The sequence below is a fragment of the Oncorhynchus gorbuscha genome, linkage group LG02, assembly GCF_021184085.1.
Source record: "Oncorhynchus gorbuscha isolate QuinsamMale2020 ecotype Even-year linkage group LG02, OgorEven_v1.0, whole genome shotgun sequence".
NCBI lineage: Eukaryota > Metazoa > Chordata > Actinopteri > Salmoniformes > Salmonidae > Oncorhynchus > Oncorhynchus gorbuscha.
This window is the reverse complement of record NC_060174.1, coordinates 23,177,856-23,199,316: the sequence shown is the minus strand read 5'-3', so window position 1 is coordinate 23,199,316 and position 21,461 is coordinate 23,177,856. Positions and strand designations below refer to the sequence as shown.

The 21,461-nt window shown below is 46.2% G+C and overlaps 1 protein-coding gene across 3 annotated transcripts in view; it reads left to right on the top strand.

Moving 5' to 3' along the window:
• The window catches only part of LOC123999374 (transmembrane protein 117-like), a 104,756-nt gene that overhangs the window by 61,306 nt on the left and 21,989 nt on the right, over positions 1-21,461 (top strand). For all 3 annotated transcript variants that reach the window (XM_046305095.1, XM_046305086.1, XM_046305076.1), the window contains exon 4: positions 16,377-16,476. In XM_046305095.1, the coding sequence (XP_046161051.1) occupies positions 16,377-16,476 (100 nt within the window). The remainder of the gene's footprint in view (positions 1-16,376; positions 16,477-21,461) is intronic.

Below are 21,461 nucleotides of genomic sequence, written 5' to 3'. Positions count from 1 at the left end.
GCTATTCGCATAGAAAGACGGGTAGATCTTCGTCACCGAGCTCGTGGAAGAGAGCTCGCGTTAACAGTGTCCCCCCTCTCCGCATCACTACCATCTTCCTCCACTGGCTCAGGTGTTGAGCCCATGCAGCTGGGGGGTATTAGCATCTCGACTAAGGAGAGGGAACGGAGAATCACCAACCGCCTCTGTCTCTATTGCGGTTCCGCTGGTCATTTTGTCATTTCATGTCCAGTAAAAGCCAGAGCTCATCAGTAAGCGGAGGGCTACTGGTGAGCGCTACTACTCAGGTCTCTCCGTCAAGATCCTGTACTACTTTGTCGGTCCATCTACGCTGGACCGGTTCGGCAGCTTCCTGCAGTGCCTTGATAGACTCTGGGGCGGAGGGCTATTTTATGGACGAAGCCTGGGCTCGGGAACATGACATTCCTCTCAGACAGTTAGGGGAGCCCACGGCCATGTTCGCCTTGGATGGTAGTCCTCTCCCCAGGATATTATGTGAAACGCTTTAACCCTCACTGTCTCTGGTAATCATAGCGAAACCATTTCTTTTTAGATTTTTCGTTCACCTTTTACACCTGTTGTTTTGGGTCATCCCTGGCTAGTGTGTCATAATCCTTCTATTAATTGGTCTAGTAATTCTATCCTCTCCTGGAACGTTTCTTGTCATGTGAAATGTTTAATGTCTGCTATCCCTCCTGTTTCTTCTGCCCCCTCTTCACAGGAGGAGCCTGGTGATTTGACAGGGGTGCCGGAGGAATATCATGATCTGCGCACGGCCTTCAGTCGGTCCAGGGCCACCTCCCTTCCTCCTCACCGGTCGTATGATTGTAGTATTGATCTCCTTCCGGGTACTACTCCCCCCCGGGGTAGACTATACTCTCTGTCGGCTCCCGAACGTAAGGCTCTCGAGGATTATCTGTCTGTTGCTCTCGACGCCGGTACCGTAGTCCCTTCTTCCTCTCCCGCCGGAGCGGGGTTTTTTTTTGTTAAGAAAAAGGACGGTACCCTGCGCCCCTGCGTGGATTATCGAGGGCTGAATGACATAACGGTTAAGAATCGTTATCCGCTTCCCCTTATGTCTTCCGCCTTCGAGATTCTGCAGGGAGCCAGGTTTTTTACTAAGTTGGACCTTCGTAACGCTTACCATCTCGTGCGCATCAGGGAGGGGGACGAGTGGAAAACGGCGTTTAACACTCCGTTAGGGCACTTTGAATACCGGGTTCTGCCGTTCGGTCTCGCTAATGCTCCAGCTGTCTTTCAGGCATTAGTGAATGATGTACTGAGAGACATGCTGAACATCTTCGTTTTCGTTTACCTTGACGATATCCTGATTTTTTTCACCGTCACTCCAGATTCATGTTCAGCACGTTCGACGTGTTCTCCAGCGCCTTTTAGAGAATTGTCTTTATGTGAAGGCTGAGAAGTGCGCTTTTCATGTCTCCTCCGTCACATTTCTCGGTTCTGTTATTTCCGCTGAAGGCATTCAGATGGATCCCGCTAAGGTCCATGCTGTCAGCGATTGGCCCGTCCCTAAGTCACGTGTCGAGCTGCAGCGCTTTCTCGGTTTCGCAAATTTCTATCGTCGTTTCATTTGTAATTTCGGTCAGGTGGCAGCTCCTCTCACAGCCCTTACTTCTGTCAAGACGTGCTTTAAGTGGTCCGTTTCCACCCAGGGAGCTTTTGATCTCCTCAAGAAGCGTTTTACATCCGCTCCTATCCTTGTTACACCTGATGTCTCTAGACAATTCATTGTCGAGGTTGACGCGTCAGAGGTGGGCGTGGGAGCCATTCTGTCCCAGCGCTCCCATTCTGACGATAAGGTCCACCCTTGCGCGTATTTTTCTCATCGCCTGTCGCCGTCGGAACGTAACTATGATGTGGGAAACCGCGAACTGCTCGCCATCCGTTTAGCCCTAGGCGAATGGCGACAGTGGTTGGAGGGGGCGACCGTTCCTTTTGTCGTTTGGACTGACCATAAGAACCTTGAGTACATCCGTTCTGCCAAACGACTCAATGCGCGTCAAGCTCGTTGGGCGTTGTTTTTCGCTCGTTTCGAGTTCGTTATTTCTTATCGTCCGGGCTCTAAGAACACCAAGCCTGATGCTTTATCCCGTCTCTTCAGTTCTTCAGTAGCCTCCACCGACCCCGAGGGGATTCTCCCTGAGGGGCGTGTTGTCGGGTTGACTGTCTGGGGAATTGAGAGGCAGGTAAAGCAAGCACTCACTCACACTCCGTCGCCGCGAGCTTGTCCTAGGAACCTTCTTTTCGTTCCCGTTTCTACTCGTCTGGCCGTTCTTCAGTGGGCTCACTCTGCCAAGTTAGCCGGCCACCCCGGAGTTCGGGGTACGCTTGCTTCTATTCGCCAGCGTTTTTGGTGGCCCACTCAGGAGCGTGACACGCGTCGTTTCGTGGCTGCTTGTTCGGACTGCTCGCAGACTAAGCCCGGTAACTCTCCTCCTGCCGGTCGTCTCAGACCGCTTTCCATTCCCTCTCGACCGTGGTCTCACATCGCCTTAGACTTTATTACTGGTCTGCCTTCGTCAGCGGGGAAGACTGTTATTCTAACTGTTGTCGATAGGTTCTCTAAGGCGGCTCATTTTATTCCCCTCGCTAAGCTTCCTTCCGCTAAAGAGACGGCACAAATCATCATTGAGAATGTATTCAGAATTCATGGCCTTCCGTCAGACGCCGTTTCGGACAGGGGTCCGCAATTCACGTTTCAATTTTGGAGGGAGTTTTGTCGTTTGATTGGGGCCTCCGTCAGTCTCTCTTCCGGTTTTCATCCCCAGTCTAACGGTCAAGCAGAACGGGCCAATCAGACGATTGGTCGCATATTACGCAGTCTTTCTTTTCGAAACCCTGCGTCTTGGGCAGAACAGCTCCCCTTGGCAGAATACGCTCACAACTCGCTTCCTTCGTCTGCGACCGGGTTATCTCCTTTTCAGAGTAGCCTCGGTTACCAGCCTCCTTTGGTCTTGTCCCAGCTCGCCGAGTCCAGCGTCCCTTCCGCTTAGGCTTTTGTCCAACGTTGTGAGCGCACCTGGAAGAGGGTCAGGTCTGCACTTTGCCGTTATAGGGCGCAGACTGTGAGAGCCGCTAATAAGCGTAGGACTAAGAGTCCTAGGTATTGTCGCGGTCAGAGAGTATGGCTCTCCACTCGTAACCTTCCTCTTATGACAGCTTCTCGCAAATTGACCCCGCGGTTCATTGGTCCGTTCCGTATTTCTCAGGTCGTTAATCCTGTCGCAGTGCGACTTCTTCTTCCGCGACATCTTCGTCGCGTCCACCCGGTCTTCCATGTCTCCTGTGTCAATCCTTTTCTTCGCGCCCCAGTTCGTCTCCCCCCCCCGTCCTTGTCGAGGGCGCACCTATCTACAGGGTCCGGAAGATTATGGACATGCGTCCTCGGGGCCGTGGTCATCAGTACCTAGTGGATTGGGAGGGGTACGGTCCTGAGGAAAGGAGTTGGGTTCCATCTCGGGACGTGCTGGACCGTTCGCTGATCGATGATTTCCTCCGTTGCCGCCAGGTTTCCTCCTCGAGTGCGCCAGGAGGCGCTCGGTGAGTGGGGGGGTACTGTCATGTATTGTATTGTCATGTCTTGTCCCTGTGCTTTCTCTTCTCTTCGTTTCCCCCTGCTGGTCGTATTAGGTTACTTTCTCTCTCGCTATCTCTCTCTCTATCGTTCCGTTCCTGCTCCCAGCTGTTCCTCATTCTCCTAACGACCTCGTTTACTCTCTCACACCTGTCCCCTCTTTTGCCTCTGATTAAGTCTCTATTTCTCTCTCTGTTTCTGCTTCTGTCCTTGTCGGATTCTTGTTTGCTTTGCCCTTGTTCCGTCCTGTTGTATTCTGCCTCTTCATCAGATACTGCGTGTGAGCAGGTGTCTCTATCTTCTACGGCCCGCGCCTACCCGAAGGGACCTGCAGTCTGTTGCCGCTAGCCCTGCAATTCTCCTCAACTACTAGAAGGGGGACTCTCCTGTTAAGCTAGAGGATTTGTGTTTTCCCTGTTTGGACATCTCCTGTAAGGATTGAGGATTTATGTTTTCCCTGTTTGGACATTAAAAGGCTCTGTTTCTGTTATATCGCTTTTGGGTCCTCACTCACCTGCATAACACCCATGGTGTTTATACTTGCGTACTATTGTTTGTACAGCTGAACATGGTTTATTCAGGCATTTGGAAATTGCTCCCAAGGATGAACCAGACTTGTGAAGGTCTACAATTTTTCTTCTGAGGTCTTGGCTGATTTCTTTTGATTTTCCCATGATGTCAAGCAAAGAGGCACTGAGTTTGAAGGTAGGCCTTGAAATATATCCACAGGTACACCTCCAATTGACTCAAAGGATGTCAATTAGCTGATTTCTTCTAAAGCCATGACATCATTTTCTTTAATTTTCCAAGCTGTTTAAAGGCACTGTCAACTTAGTGTATGTAAACGTCTGACCCACTAGAATTATGATACAGTGACTATAAGTGAAATAAATTGTTGGAAAAATTACTTGTGTCCTGCACAAAGCAGATGTCCTAACTGACTTGCCAAAACTATAGTTTGTTAACAATAAATTTGTGGAGTGGTTGAAAAATGAGTTTTATTGACTCCAACCTAAGTGTATATAAACTTCCGACTTCAACTGTAGATGAAAACGCTCTTGTTAAATAGGGTGGTGTACAGCTTATCATGAGATACTTAGATTTTGTGCACCAGCTGTTGTTTACAAATATACATAGACTGCCACCCCTTGTCTTACCGGAGTCAGTTGTTCTATCTAGGCCTTATTTTTACTAGAGGCTTTTCACATACTAATCTCACTGCAACAGGTCCCTGATCACTACTTTGTTTATTTTTCTGTCTCCCTCTCCTCCAACCCTAGCCACTCAGCCCTTACCCAGATAGTCATGCGCTGTCGCAATCTTTGTTCTCTCTCTCCCACTACTCCTTCCTCTTATATCCTATCATCTCTCTTCTGCTAAATCCTTCTCCATCCTGTGTCCTGATTCTGCTTCTTTGACCCTACTCTCCTCCCTTTCCCCATCCTATGACTCGTACTGTCCCCTTTCCTCCCCTCCTGCTCCGTGCCTGAGTGACTCATTGTGAGCTTACAGAACAGGGCTGTGGGCAGCTGAGAGAAAATGGAGGAAAATGAAACTTCCGGAGAACCTATCACTCCCTCCTCTCGACCTTCTCTTCCTCTGTATCCTTCTCTTCCTCTGTATCCGCTGCTAAAGACACTCTCTGAGGACGACTTTGTCAACCTCTTTGAAAGAAGGTTGACGACATCCGCTCCTTGTTCACTCAGCCTATTGAGTCTACTGGTCCTACTCACACAACTTTCTTTCCAATACACTTGAGTGTGCTGTCTCTGAACAGCTCTCTCGCTATCTCTCGCTCAATTATCTTCTTGACCCTAACCAGTCAGGCTTCAAGACAGGTCACTCAACTGAGACTGCTCTTCTGTGTCACGGATGATTTCTACACTGCCGCAGATGTCAATCTCTCCTCTATTCTCATCCTCCTAGATCTATCCGCTGCATTCGACACTGTGAGCCATTAGATTCTCCTCTCAACCCACTCAGGGCTGGGCATCTCAAGCTCTGCACACTCATGGATTGCATCTTACCTGGCAGGCTTCTCCTACCAGGTAACGTGTAGAGGATCTGTCTACTCCACATACTCACTACTGGTGTCCCCCAGGGCTCGGATCTCGGCCCTCTCCTCTTCTCTCTCTACACCAAGTCACTTGGCTCCGTCATATTCTCACATGGTCTCTCCTATCATTGCTATGCGGATGACACTCAGCTACTTTTTTAACTTCTCCCCCTTCTGACACCCAGGTGGCGACACCTGCGTGCCTGACAGACATCTCCACCTAAATTTCAACCTTGACAAGCCAGAGCTGCTCTTCCTCCTGGAGAAGGCCTTTCTCAGTCCAAGACATCTACATCATGGTTGACAACTCCACGGTGTCCCCCTCCCAGAGTGCAAAGGACCTTGGCTTGACCCTGGACAACACCCTGTTGTTCTCTACAAACATCAAAGCAGTGACTTGCTCCTGCAGGTTCATGCTCTACAACAGGTGTATTCAACTCTTACCCTACAAGGTCTGGAGCCTGCTGGTTTTATGTTCTACCTGATAATGAATTGCAAATACCTGGTGTCCCAGGTATAAATCACTAGAGGGGAACAATGAAAACATCTAGTGAAACTGACTTCGAGGTCCAGAGTTGAGTTTGAAGGTTCTACAACATCCGTAGAGTACAAACCTAACTCACATAATCCAGGCACTTGTCATCTCCTGTCTGGACTTCTGCGGATCGCTGTTGGCTGGGTTCCCCACTTGTGCAATCAAACCCCTCCAACTTATCCATAATGCTGGAGCCCACCTGGTATTCAACCTTCCCATGTCATCCCATTCCTCCGTAAAATCCACTAGCTTCCAGTCGAAGCTTGCATCAACTACAAGACCATGGTACGGCTTTCCCCTGAAGCTAGGACAGCAGAGTTCCTGCCCATCTTTTGAAATGATCTGAAACCCTAGAATATCTTAAATAATCCCACAGCACCCCCTTTCTCAGGAATTCTACATGAGTGTGACAATAGGAAAAAATAACTGTCTCTATGTATACAAAGAACAAAGATCTTTTAAACACTGTAACCTTCTGTACTGTTCAGATAAATGTAAAACACACATACTGTAGGCCTACACGCTCTCCCTTCCTCCCACACACTTACTCCTGCTATCACACGCATCCTCTCTCACAAACACGACAATATACACATCACTCTTGCATATGCAGCCTACCTTTGATGCATCTCTTTGAGTAGCCTATTCATTTTCAGTTATTTCTGTGCCATCCATATCTGTGCATAGCCTAGTTAGTGGTTAAGTTATCAGGTTGCTAGCTAGCTAGCTAGTTTTTCAGGTTCCTTAAAAGTGCTGAGAATGTTCCCAAGCAAAGCAACTATCATTCCCAGAAAGTTGTGGGAAGTTTGTATGCAAAATAACAATAGGACAACCATACTCTCACCAAGCTCTAAGAAATGGTTCTCAGAATGTTATGTGCTAGCTGGGTGGAAAATCCTAATTTACTCCTCACCGTGAGCGGTAAACACTAAATGAACAGAGATACAGTGCAGACACAACGAGCCAGGTACTTTCAATTGGCCAACTATGTGTCCCAGACATAAAAAAATAATAGTCTCCCTTATGTAACAAACTGCCTCTGATGTGACAGTTCCAATGACATAACATAGTGAGCGGCAGGGTAGCTTAGTGGTTAGAGCGTTGGACTAGTAACCGGAAGGTTGCAAGTTCATACCCCTGAGCTGACAAGGTACAAAACTGTTGTTCTGCCCCTGAACAGGCAGTTAACCCACTGTTCCTAGGCCATCATTAAAATTAAGAATTTGTTCTTAACTGACTTGCCTAGTTAAATAAAGATACAATTTAAAAAATAGTCATTTCAGGTTGTGTCTTTTCAGATCGATAGATGGTGCTGTTGTAAAGCAAGTGGACGCAACGAGCCAGCAACCATCCTTTTCTCTGCTCTACTCCTCTACTTTTCTCTGCTCTACTCCTGCTTCCTCCCAGCACCTCGTGTCTTGCTCTTTCTCGGTGTCCTCTTAAGGCTGGCGGTCTGCCAGAGATGACTAGTGTTTGCATCTATGTTTAAGGTGGACCTATAAGAGCAGTGTTCACATTCTACCAGAGAGGACCAGGACACGCCTCAGAAGAGATGTGTTCGGGTCTCTGATGGCAGCCGATGCAGCAGTTAGCAGAGAGGGGAGGGAGGTAGAGCGGCAGGAGGATGGATGGAGAAGAGAATGGAAGTGTTCCAGCTCTGATGATGCAGTGAAACTTAAGTCTTTTGATCCGTGTCCAAAGCTTTTCTGCATCCATATCCCGCGTTCCTTTACTCAATATGAGGCTGTTGTAATTTTACTGAGGCAAAGCATAAAAGAGAAGTACAATAATATCCCTTTGTGGCAAATAGGATAGGAAGCCTCTGTGTGGGAATTAATTATGTTTTCCTTTTCATTTTTTGTTCAGAGAGGATAAGGCACAGTTATTGTCAAGGCTCTGTAAAGGCCATCTGCTGGCATTGGTTTCCCTCGGAATAATGATGTCTTTGAAAAAACACACCATGATGCCTTGCGCTCGGCATCCAACTGTGATGGAGCGGTGCAGGAGAGGTCCTACTGCTCGTCCCCCCCCCACACACACACACAGCACATATTGTTTCCATCTCACACCCCTTTCTAGATGTCTGGCTGTGTCTTGTGTGTGTCTGACTGTGTGTGTCTGACCTGTGTGAGTGTGGCTGAGGGGGAGGTGTGTCTGTCTCCGTGCTCTCTGACCTGTCACCGTATGCTGTCCCTGACCCAGTGCTCATTGATATGCTTTCATTTTCTTTGACCTTTCAGACTCCACTGAGCTTGATTCAATGACAGGAATGTATATTTTCTCTAGGAATTGCCTAATACTTACTTATTCAAATTAAATGAATTCAAATATGATAAATGATGAGAGCGACACGTCATTACCTCTATGTTAGATGTGTCTATCAGAATTTAAAGCTGTCTAGACAAAGGACATTGATCAAACATGTAACCATGAGAGCCAATGTTTAAACATAACCCAGGTTCATCAGCTATCAACCAGTTGCCTTCATTCATATGTAACACCAGGAAAGCATCCCTCCATTGTGGCTCCCACAGCACACAGTGTTATCCAGAGCCACACTTGTTACCGGGCGGCTTTCACATCTGGGCCATTTGCATTTTAATGTAAGTGTCAGATTAGGGGGCTTTTGTTTGTGTGAAAGCAGAGGAGTATGACCGCCCAGGGAGTTTGACGCCCTTCACCGGTGCTCCGTCACGCTGCCTAATCCCATTCTGTCATTTTACAGCACCATTACCTGCAGAAAGAAGCCCCTAATTAGGCAGTGTTATTTAATTAAGAGAGCCCAATGCGTGGCACCGCACATGTTAATCATGACTAATTTAGATGAGGGGGGACTGCTATTACCAGGCTACACTGCTGCATGGGATGGGTGAAGGCTGGGGGCGGCTGCCTGCGTGCCCCATATCCTCACCCAGTGGCAGGCGGGAGGGAGGGAGGAAGATGACCACAGCCCCTTTGACTGAGCCGGGTTATAGCAGCACATAAGAACATTGTCTCTGTTTACCACCATGCCTCTGTGTTCCTTGTGTGAGAGTCCCTGTCTAGCTGAGTGGGCATAATGCCATAGACTAGCAGATTTAAAAGGCAGAATAAATGGCATGTTGTGGTATTTAGGTTTTCCCTGTCGAAGTACCAAACATAAACATGACCAGGGGTGGAGTGACCATGCTATTTTTTGTAGCTGAGGGTCGACAGTGAGAGAGAGAGAGGAGAGATGGGTCTGTCATTACCTCAGTATCCACCTTCCCCTGCTGCTGTCTGGGACAAGGGGGAGAGGCCTCATTGGGTGTTGGCCTCTTACAGGTCATCCTCATGCAGAGACATACAGACAGCTACTATCAACAGCATAGCACATTAACCTTGACAACTCTATGGGGAAGTCCACTGGGAACTGCAAATAGGAAAAAGCCTGACACGGTGTGTGTGTGCATACATCTGCATCAGTGGATGCTGCTGAGCGGAGAACGGCTCATAATAACATCCGGAACGGAGCAAATGGAATGCCATCAAAAACCTGAAAACCATCTGTTTGATGTATTTGATACCATTCCACATATACTGCTCCAGTCATTACCACAAGCCCGTTCTCCCCAATAAAGGTGCCTCCAACCTCCTGTGGTCTGCATGTGCGACTCTCTCTACCTTTTCATTATGTTTCACACCAGCCAGTCATGTCATTGATAGCATTTCAAAATCTTGCCTTTAAGGCTACAGTTTTGCAAGCCCTGTACTATAAATTGTTTGTGCTGCTCTGCAGACAATTTGCGATAAAATATGATTTATAAAATGTGTCCTGACATTTCTAAATGCCACACAGTGCAGAACCAATCTTCCCTTGAGGGACATCAAACAACTTGAAACGTGTCTTATAATCAATATTTTAAAATTTGTAATGCATCTACAAGCAATAATTTTTATAAAAGCTTACCACAGTTGATTTTGTGTGTGTGTGCGCGTGCATGTGTGTGTGCCTGCCTGTGTGTTCATGTGTGACTTTATGTAAGTACTTGAGCACTTTCCCATCTCGAGAGGAGGTGGAAAGGTAAACTCAGAGCTTGTCTTGACTATCAAGTATAAAGTCATGGTCTGGCTGTATTTATCAAGTAAGGCAAAGCTACAAAGCCTGTCTCACCCACCTGTTTGTAGCCTTAATTAGCAGGCATATGCCAGCATCTAGAAGCAATACTTTTTAGAAAAGCTTATCACGATTGATTTGTGTGTGTGTGCGCGTGTGCCTTTTATCACTTGTGAAATTGTAAAGCCCAAGTCAAGTGGATTTATAAGCTTCTTGGACTTGCAGACTACATTTACGACTAGTTTAATGGAAGACTGATACAGTGGACAGATGCTGGCCTGGAATGTGCCTGCTGGTTATTCACTCTCACTCCCCCCCTGTATGAGCCAGTAGAGTGATAAGAGACAAGAGAACTCTATCTGGAGGAAGTTTAATACAATATGTGGGCTGATGTCGCTCTGAAAAAGCTGCTAAAAAAGAGGGGGATGGATGGAGATAGAGATTTTAAGTCGCCTTGGGAGATGATTTGGTGATAGGAGAGAGGCCCTTCCATGACAGCTTGATGTTCTTCAGTCAACCATTCTCCAGTCCAAAGCTGTGTACACTGTCAAATGTGTGCTCTTATGTACTGTACATGTAACGGATGTGAAACGGCTAGCTTAGTTAGCGGTGTTCACGCTAAATAGCGTTTCAATCGGTGACGTCACTTGCTCTGAGACCTTGAAGTAGTAGTTCCCCTTGCTCGGCAAGGGCCGCGGCTTTTGTGGAGTGATGGGTAACGATGCTTCGTGGGTGACTGTTGTTGATGTGTGCAGAGGGTCCCTGGTTTGCGCCCGGGTATAGGCGAGGGGACGGTCTAAAGTTATACTGTTACATACACACGGAGGAGACAGAAAAAATCTCAATGTAGATGACGGAGGATCCAATGCCATGTTCGTGTACTGAAGTAGGGTAGACACCTCCGAGGCTTCAGAGGTTACACACCTGCCAGGTTCTTCCACAATCATGGATTTTTAAATTTAAAGTAACCGTTTGCTACAGACATTTTTGTAAGAAGCCCGGTTTTCTGGGTCTGACAAAGAGGACTGCAGCTCTGTCACTTTCCAACGCAGATGTGGAAGGCTGACTTAGGCGGATGTGGTGGATTGAGACGCATCCCATGCAAAAAAACAAACAGATATCTCTATATCTCTCTCTTAAACTGACGGATTTGGATGTATATATGTTAATTAGATTGACGCACAGGTGACTCTTAAGGTTTCTTAAAAATACAATTTTGTTCCATAGAGAGTGCAGATTTTGGCATAACTGGTTCACTACTTTGCGCCACAGGAGCCATTTTGGATCCGATTATTCATGGTAGTTAGTGTACTGATGTTCCACCAGGAGGGAGCCATTTTGGATCTGATTATTCATGACAGCTACTTTACTGATGTTCCACGGCTGTTGTGAACCCTCTCATTAGGTCAGAGGGTTTACGGCAGCCGTGGAATCGTTGTCTTTAATCACACTGAGAGAAGAGTCCCCAAACTCTTCCTCTGTGCTCTTCTGCTTTCCAAAGAAAATGACTCTCTCTAGAAATAAGTCTCTCACTGTTGCCGCCTGCTACCAACCCCCCTCAGCTCCCAGCTGTGCCCTGGACACCATTTGTGAATTGATCGCCCCCCATCTAGCTTCAGAGTTTGTTCTGTTAGATGACCTAAACTGGGATATGCTTAACACCCCGGCAGTCCTACAATCTAAGCTAGCAATCTCACACAAATCATCAAGGAACCCACCAGGTACAACCCTAAATCTGTAAACAAGGGCACCCTCATAGACGTCATCCTGACCAACTGGCCCTCCAAATACACCTCCGCTGTCTTCAACCAGGATCTCAGCGATCACTGCCTCATTGCCTGTATCCGCTACGGAGCCGCAGTCAAACGACCACCCCTCATCACTGTCAAACGCTCCCTAAAACACTTCTGTGAGCAGACCTTTCTAATCGACCTGGCCCGGGTATCCTGGAAGGACATTGACCTCATCCCGTCAGTCGAGGATGCCTGGTCATTCTTTAAAAGTAACTTTTTCACCATTTTAGATAAGCATGCTCCATTCAAAAAATGCAGAACTAAGAACAGATATAGCCCTTGGTTCACTCCAGACCTGACTGCCCTCGACCAGCACAAAAACATCCTGTGGCGGACTGCAATAGCATCGAATAGTCCCCGCGATTTGCAACTGTTCAGGGAAGTCAGGAACCAATACACGCAGTCAGTCAGGAAAGCTAAGGCCAGCTTCTTCAGGCAGAAATTTGCATCCTGTAGCTCCAACTCCAAAAAGTTCTGGGACACTGTGAAGTCCATGGAGAACAAGAGCACCTCCTCCCAGCTGCCCACTGCACTGAGGCTAGGTAACACGTTCACCACCGATAAATCCATGATTATCGAAAACTTCAACAAGCATTTCTCAACGGCTGGCCATGCCTTCCGCCTGGCTACTCCAACCTCGGCCAACAGCCCCGCCCCCCCCGCAGCTACTCGCCCAAGCCTCTCCAGGTTCTCCGTTACCCAAATCCAGATAGCAGATGTTCTGAAAGAGCTGCAAAACCTGGAACCGTACAAATCAGCTGGGCTTGACAATCTGGACCCTCTATTTCTGAAACTATCTTCCGCCATTGTCGCAACCCCTATTACCAGCCTGTTCAACCTCTCTTTCATATCGTCTGAGATCCCCAAGGGTTGGAAAGCTGCCGCAGTCATCCCCCTCTTCAAAGGGGGAGACACCCTGGACCCAAACTGTTACAGACCTAAATCCATCCTGCCCTGCCTATCTAAGGTCTTCGAAAGCAAAGTCAACAAACAGGTCACTGACCATCTCGAATCCCACCGTACCTTCTCCGCTGTGCAATCTGGTTTCCGAGCCGGTCATCGGTGCACATCAGACACGCTCAAGGTACTAAACAATATCATAACCGCCATCGATAAAAGACAATACTGTGTAGCCGTCTTCATCGACCTCACCAAGGCTTTGACACTGTCAATCACCATATTCTTATCGGTAGACTCAGTAGCCTTGGTTTTTCGGATGACTGCCTTGCCTGGTTCACCAACTACTTTGCAGACAGAATTCAGTCTGTCAAATCGGAGGGCATGCTGTCCGGTCCTCTGGCAGTCTCTGTGGGGGTGCCACAGGGTTCATCCTCAGGCCGACTCTTTTCTCTGTATATATTAATGATGTTGCTCTTGCTGCAGGCGATTACCTGATCCACCTCTACGCAGACGACACCATTCTATATACTTCCGGCCCGTCCTTGGACACTGTGCTATCTAACCTCCAAACGAGCTTCAATGCCATACAACACTCCTTCCGTGGCCTCCAACTGCTCTTAAACGCTAGTAAAACCAAATGCATGCTTTTCAACCGTTCGCTGCCTGCACCCGCACGCCTGACCAGCATCACCACCCTGGATGGTTCCGACCTTGAATATGTGGACATCTATAAGTACCTAGGTGTCTGGCTAGACTGTAAACTCTCTTTCCAGACTCATATCAAACATCAATCGAAAATCAAATCTAGAGTCGGCTTTCTATTCCGCAACAAAGCCTCCTTCACTCACGCTGCCAAACTTACCCTAGTAAAACTGACTATCCTACCGATCCTCGACTTCGGCGATGTCATCTACAAAATTGCTTCCAACACTCTACTCAGCAAACTGGATGCAGTTTATCACAGTGCCATCCGTTTTGTCACTAAGGCACCTTATACCACCCACCACTGCGAGCTGTATGCTCTAGTCGGCTGGCCCTCGCTTCATATTTGTCGCCAGACCCACTGGCTCCAGGTCATCTGCAAGTTCATGCTAGGTAAAGCTCCGCCTTATCTCAGTTCACTGGTCACGATGGCAACACCCATCCGTAGCACTGGCTCCAGCAGGTGTTTCTCACTGATCATCCCTAAAGCCAAACACCTCATTTGGTTGCCTTTCGTTCCATTTCTCTGCTGCCTGTGACTGGAACGAACTGCAAAAATTGCTGAAGTTGGAGATTTTATCTCCCTCACCAACTTCAAACATCTGCTATCTGAGCAGCTAACCGATCGCTGCAGCTGTACATAGTCTATCGGTAAATAGCCCACCCATTTTTACCTACCTCATCCCCATACTGTTTTATTTATTTACTTTTCTGCTCTTTTGCACACCAATATCTCTACCTGTACATGACCATCTGATCATTTATCACTCCAGTGTTAATCTGCAAAATTGTAATTATTCGCCTACCTCCTCATGCCTTTTGCACACAATGTATATAGACTCCCCTTTTTTTCTACTGTGTTATTGACTTGTTAATTGTTTACTCCATGTGTAACTCTGTGTAGTCTGTTCACACTGCTATGCTTTATCTTGGCCAGGTCGCAGTTGCAAATGAGAACTTGTTCTCAACTAGCCTACCTGGTTAAATAAAGGTGAAATAAAAAAAGGGCAAACATTGCTGCCTGGTAGAAGAGGTGCAATGTTTGCCCAATTAGATAACCATGGAAGAGGTGGAGAGAGGGCAAGTGTTTTCTCTGATACAGCCAGCTATCGGCTAGATTTAAGTCTGAGTTGTGCTGGGCTAGACAGCGTTTTCAGGACTATCGATTATAATTTTGCAGTGGGTACACGACTCCCTGTGGGATCTCCTAGGCAACTGGACCGGGGCCAAGCTGCTGAGCATCTAACTGACTTAATGCAGGTAGGCCTATAAATCCCCATTCTAATCAAGTTTAGTTTGATTTACTTGCAAGGTGTTAAGTCACCTATGCCATGCCCCTCATGTTTTGTTAATCAAGCCCTTTCACAGCAACCTAATGAATAGAGTATTGATGTCATATGATTTATATTGTAGCCTACCTTTAATGCAGCATCTTAATTGTATTTTTAATTAGCAGTCTCTGTTTTCATGACTACAGAGACTGTCTATGTAGGTACAAGAAAACAGGTGCCATTTGGGGTCAATGGTTTGTCATAGGTTCTAGGAGACACTTGAAACAGAACAGTTATATGGTAGCACTTTTACTCTACACTGAGCATGAATGACAAGTCAGACAAAATGATGGGTAGGAGTAAATTATACCAGACCCTATCATATTTAACACATTCATTTTCAAAAGCAGCTCATTTTTATGACTTCAAAGAACATGAAAACAGCAGAAGAAGACAAGTGCTATTTGGGTTCAGTGGTTCATCATAACTGATAGCAATTCTGCCCCAGGACCACCTTCAATTCTTTATTATATTTTGTTACTAAGGGGAATTATGAGTTAATGGGTGAGAGAAGGGAGAGCAATTATCATTAATTGGAGATGAATACCTACTCAAGTTTAATTTAAACATGCCTAAGCTCTTTAATAGGATTTAATGGATAACCCTGTACCGCTTTGAAAGAGTTGTATTTTCATTCACAAAAGCAATGTTATGTACAGTCATTGTAAACACTAATAACATATCAAATAAATGCATGGGAAAGTAAAACAGGCATGGTTGTCATTTTCTAGATGCCTCTGTCCACATAGCCAACTAAATATTTCATGGTTAATGTGTGGCAGGTTGGAAAACAGCCACGGAGCCAACAGAAGATGAGTGAAGTAGGTGCGGTTGTCATATAGACCTGGCTTGTGACCCAGTTTCTCCCAGTGTTATTACCAGGATAAGTTGGAAGATTAATGAATACCCTGAACAAAAGGCTCCTGCTCCCAACTCCACCTACAACAGGAAATAGAGGAGGAATAACTAGGACTTCAGCGAATGCATGTCATCTTTTTCCCTGCACCAAAGACAAACTGCATACCACAAATGGTTTCTTCTCCCATGCCCTTTGTATCAGGGATGTTCTGTTAGTTCCAACAACCAACGGAGATATCTTATGCTTTTGGATAATGCTGATTTAAATTCACCTAGACACTGGTACAAATTTGCAAAATGGAAAGATAATTCCCAAACAGTAGGGGGGTAAACAATTTCATGGAAGCTCAGTGTATATTGTTTACAACCCTGAGGGCCCCACGAAGGTAGAGCCGCTTGCCGCACACTGTTTTCACGGGGCTAGTTTGATTTGGATGGGATCTGACAGTTAGCATCAAGACACTTAGCAGCCGCAGTGACTGTTTTTCCTCCTCCCACCCTCCCTCCCTCTTTCTCTCTTTCTCTTTCTAGGCCTCACATGGTGACAGAGTACATGGGTATCAGGAACGAGAGCTTCATGAAGATTGCAGCAGTAGGGACGTGGATGGGGGACTTTGTGACTGCATGGATGGTAAGATGGTAAGATGGTACTACCCAGTAGTAGCCCAACACGGATTAGAATCAACTAGAATATCAGCACAAAGACAGTGAGTGGGATTAGGGTTTATACCCTTAGCACCTGGTCCCAGGCCAGATCAAACAGAAGTAACAGGAACAGAGCAACAGTACGATGTCACAGGAAACACATAGAAACATAGCGGCACAGCGAGGGGTGGAGTAGAAGAGAGACAGTGAGGGGTGGAGTAGAGGAAAGTATAGACAGCGAGGGACAGAGTGGGGGGAGAACCCCGCACTACCCCTGCCGACACCCTCGCGCCCCACAGTTTGGGAACCACTGGAGTAGAGGAGAAACAACTTGTCACGCCTCCTCAGCCGCCATTATTATTCTACTGTATGGGAGTGTTACGAATCCCTTTTGGCCCGACAGTCCGAAATAACCACGACAACAGAAATCTACCATCAAACTCTAGGTTTATTTATAAACCACGGTAATGGGGAGACAGGAAAAGGGGCTGAGCTGGACCCAAGGAAAGAAACAATAAATATACAAAAACACACTAGCCTACTAACAACAGCTAACTAACTAACCAAAAATACAGTGGGTGGTCCGCCCAGCGTATTTAACAAAGTTCACCTACGGGTAGTGTATGCCCATGGGCGACTTGTCTTGGTTTCCCCCTTTTCCCACCAGTTTGGGAACCACTGGACAAAGTAGAGGAGTTAAACAACTTGTCACGACCTACCTCAGCCTAGCCATTTTTTCTACTGTATAGGGGAGGGAGGGAGGGAGGGAGGGAGGGAGGGGGTGGGAGAGGGAGAGGGAGAGGGAGAGGGAGAGGGAGGAGAGGGAGAGGGAGAGCTGAATCCAGACATTACTCTGGCTTTTTTTTCTTCTTTTTTTTTACAGTTGATTAATTCAACAAGGCACTTTCAAGACGACCTTTGTGTGTCTCCTCGACAGAGCAGATATTTTGAATGTGTCATCGGTAGATGAGTGAGCAGGAAATTGGTGTTTTTGCGACACTGCTCATAACAAAAATGATTAAATTATTTTCTCTACTAGGGCTGTGGTGGTCATGAAATATTATCAGCCGGTGATTGTCAAGCAAATAACTGCCAGTCTCACATCAATTTAACGGTAATTAACATAAACGCATTTATCATCTCCTGGCTTCCACACATAGCCTACAAGCCACTGACGCAGACCTTTGGAACATCTACATTTTAAAAAGTATAATAAATTCATTAAATATATCTTCGACCATCATAATAAATCCATTATTTATTTTAGACAGGTCTAAAGAAACATGATATGAAGAGAATGTAGTTATTTCCGAAGAACAGAATAGCATACTCTGAGTTTTCCTTATGTTAGGCCCTGCCATATGGCTTTGGGCTACAGTAGTTCATTTAGCAGACAAGATTCGCTTATAATTCTATTGCGTTATTTAATATTATTTTATAGTATGAAGAACACAATTGAACATAGCTAAATAAAATAGAAAGGATATTTTCTCCAAACGATTTCCGAGGGAGCACATGCGGCTATTCTGTGTTGAGCAGTTAACAAAGAAACAGGTCCTCCTTTATGCTAAATTTAGTGTTATTTATGCAACATTAGTTGTGATACAAATGTTGGCTGCATGGCTGATTTGAAAAAAGTCGCATGAAAGGCATGAACTCTGCTTTGTTTCTTGTGCAGGCTGCACACACTCTCAGTCACAATTGGACAAGCACTTGATAATATTCTCACCAGGCCCCGAATGTCATGGCACCAACCCCCTTGTGTGGCCGTAATGCCCTTGGGCTGAATATAATAATTACAGCCTAATTCCCTTCTCATGGCTGCCAATCTCCGTGCTCCGAGGCACCTCTCGCTCACATGGCTCTCTCAGATATCTCAATTCTTATTAGCTAATGCCCGTCACGTGATCGGGTCCTTCTCACAGGCATCTCAGTTCCGAAGTAGGCTACAAGTGAAGACAGACACATCTGGGACGCAACTGCACGCGTCTTTCTTAACGAATTCTGAGGTGCATACTGTCCACATTGACTTTTTCGTCAACCAACAAGATGAGTAGGCCTAATGAAGAGCAAAAGCATTTCCTATGTCAATCTACAGTCATGGCCAAAAGTTCTGAGAATGACCATGGACCCAAAATATTGATGTTTTGTTCCCCGAGCCACTTAGTTATCACTTTTGCCTTTTGGCAAGGTGCTCCATCATGCTGGAAAAGGCATTGTTCATCACCAAACTGTTCCTGGATGGTTGGGAGAAGTTGCTTTCGGAGGATGTGTTGGTACCATTCTTTATTCATGGCTGTGTTCTTAGGAAAAATTGTGAGTGAGCCCACTCACTTGGCTGAGAAGCAACCCCACACATGAATGGTCTCAGGATGCTTTGCTGTTGGCATGACACAGGACTGATGGTAGCGCTCACCTTGTCTTCTCCAGACAAGCTTTTTTCCGTATGCCCCAAACAATCGGAAAGGGGATTCATCAGAGAAAATTACTTTACCCCAGTCCCCAACAGTCCAATCCCTGTACCTTTTGCAGAATATCAGTCTGTCCCTGATGTTTTTCCTGGAGAGAAGTGGCTTCTTTGCTGCCCTTCTTGACACCAGGCCATCCTCCAAAATGATTCGCCTCACTGTGCGTGCAAGCTCTCTACTGGTGGTCCCCCGATCCTGCAGCTGAATCAGCTTTAGGAGATGGTCCTGGCGCTTGCTGGACTTTCTTGGGCACCCTGAAGCCGCCTTCACAACAATTGAACCGCTCTCCTTGAAGTTTTTGATGATCCGATAAATGGTTGATTTAGGTGCAATCTTACTGGCAGCAATATCCTTGCCTGTGAAGCCTTTTTTGTGCAAAGCAATGATGACGGCACGTGTTTCCTTGCAGGTAACCATGTTTGACAGAGGAAGAACAGCGATTCCAAGCACCACCCTCCTTTTGAAGCTTCCAGTCTGTTATTCAAACTCAATCAGCATGACAGAGTGATCTCCAGCCTTGTCCTCGTCAACACTCACACCTGTGTTCACGAGAGAATCACTGACATGATGTCAGCTGATTCTTTTGTGGCAGGGCTGAAATGCAGTGGAAATATTTTTGGGGGATTCATTTCATTTGCATGGCAAAGAGGGACTTTTCAATTAATTGCAATTCATCTGATCACTCTTCATAACATTCTGGAGTATATGCAAATTGTCATCATACAAACTGAGGAAGCAGACTTTGTGAAAATTCATATTTGTGTCATTCTCAAATCCCCACAGTACAAAAGTTAACCTATTCTATTGGTCAACTTGTCCTTCTGTGCGAGAAATAAATATTCCAAACAGTTGTGGGATGCGATAGATCCCAAATTAATCAAACCACTCATCAAAAATGCAACAGATCAGAACGTTTAGCTTAAAATGTTGATAAACTATTAAGCTATCTCTTCACATAATAAGCACAGTGATGCTCACAGGGCAGTAAAGTTGCAAAAAAGCCATGTGCTGTTTCTTGCCTTACTGCAAACACTGGGCATCATTCACAAGTGGTGTAAAATGGCGTTGATAGAGAGGGCAGCTGTGCTTCTAGCCCCTAGGCAACTTTGCAGTATTTTTTAAAATGTGTTATTTCTTACATTATTAGGCCAGAAATGTTTTTGTGTTATTACATACAGCTGAGATGAACTTTTGGATATCAGAGCGGTGGTACTAACCAGCATTACCAGCATTACAACCAGGAATACAACTTTCCAGAATTGGATGCTTTGTTCTACCCCAAGGGCCTAGGGCAATTGATCTGATTCCAGAGGCTGACCCAAAACATCGCTGGCGGAGAAGAGGTACGTGGAGTTTTAGTCCGACTCAGGAGGCACGCACACCACCCACCACTTCCGAGTATATTACTCACTGATGTTCAGTCTCTGGATAATAACATTGACGAGCTGGGGGTGAGGATTTCCTTCCAGAGGAGACATCAGAGATTGTAACATACTCTGTTTCACAGAAACATGGCTCTCTCTGGATTTACTGTCTGAGTACGTACAGCCAGTTGGGTTCTCAGTTCATTGTGCCGACAGGAATAAATATCTCTCCAGGAAGAAGGGCGGGGGTGTATGTTTCATGATTAGCTACTCATGGTGTGATTGTGATAACATACAGGAACTCAAGTCCTTTTGTTTACCTGACCTAGAATACCTCACAATCAAATGCCGACCCTATTACCTTCAAAGAGAATTCTCTTTGGTTATTGTCACAGCCATGTATATTCTCCCTCAAGCCGATACCACGACGGCCCTCAAAGAACTTCACTGGACTTTAACCCAACTGGAAACCACATATCCTGAGGCAACATTTATTGTAGCTGGGGATTTTAACAAAGCAAATTTGAGGAAAGTGCTATCTAAGTTCTATCAACACATCAACTGTAATACTCGCTCTGCTAAAACTCTCGACCCCTACCGCAACTTCCGGGATGCCTACAAGGCCCTCCTTTACCCTCCATTCGGCAAATCTGATCATGACTCCATTTTGCTCCTCTCTTCCTGTAGGCAGAAACTCAAAAAGGAAGTACCCGTGCTAAGGACTATTCAACGCTGGTCTGACCAATTAGAATCCACGCTTCAAGATTGTTTTGATTACGCGGACTGGGATATGTTCCGGGTAGCCTCCGAGAATAACATTTACAAATACACTGATACAGTGACTGAGTTTATCAGGAAGTGTGTAGGAGATGTTGTACCCACTGTGACTATTAAAACCTACCCTAACCAGAAACCGTGGATAGATGGCAGCATTCACGCAAAACTGAAAGTGCAAAGCACAGCATTTAACCATGGCAAGGTGACTGGGAATATGGCAGACAATACAAACAGTGTAGTTATTCCCTCTGTAAGGGAATCAACGTCGAAAACCTCAATATAGAGACAAAGTGGAGTCGCAATTCAACGGCTCAGACATGAGACGTATGTTGCAGGGTCTACAGACAATCACGGACTACAAA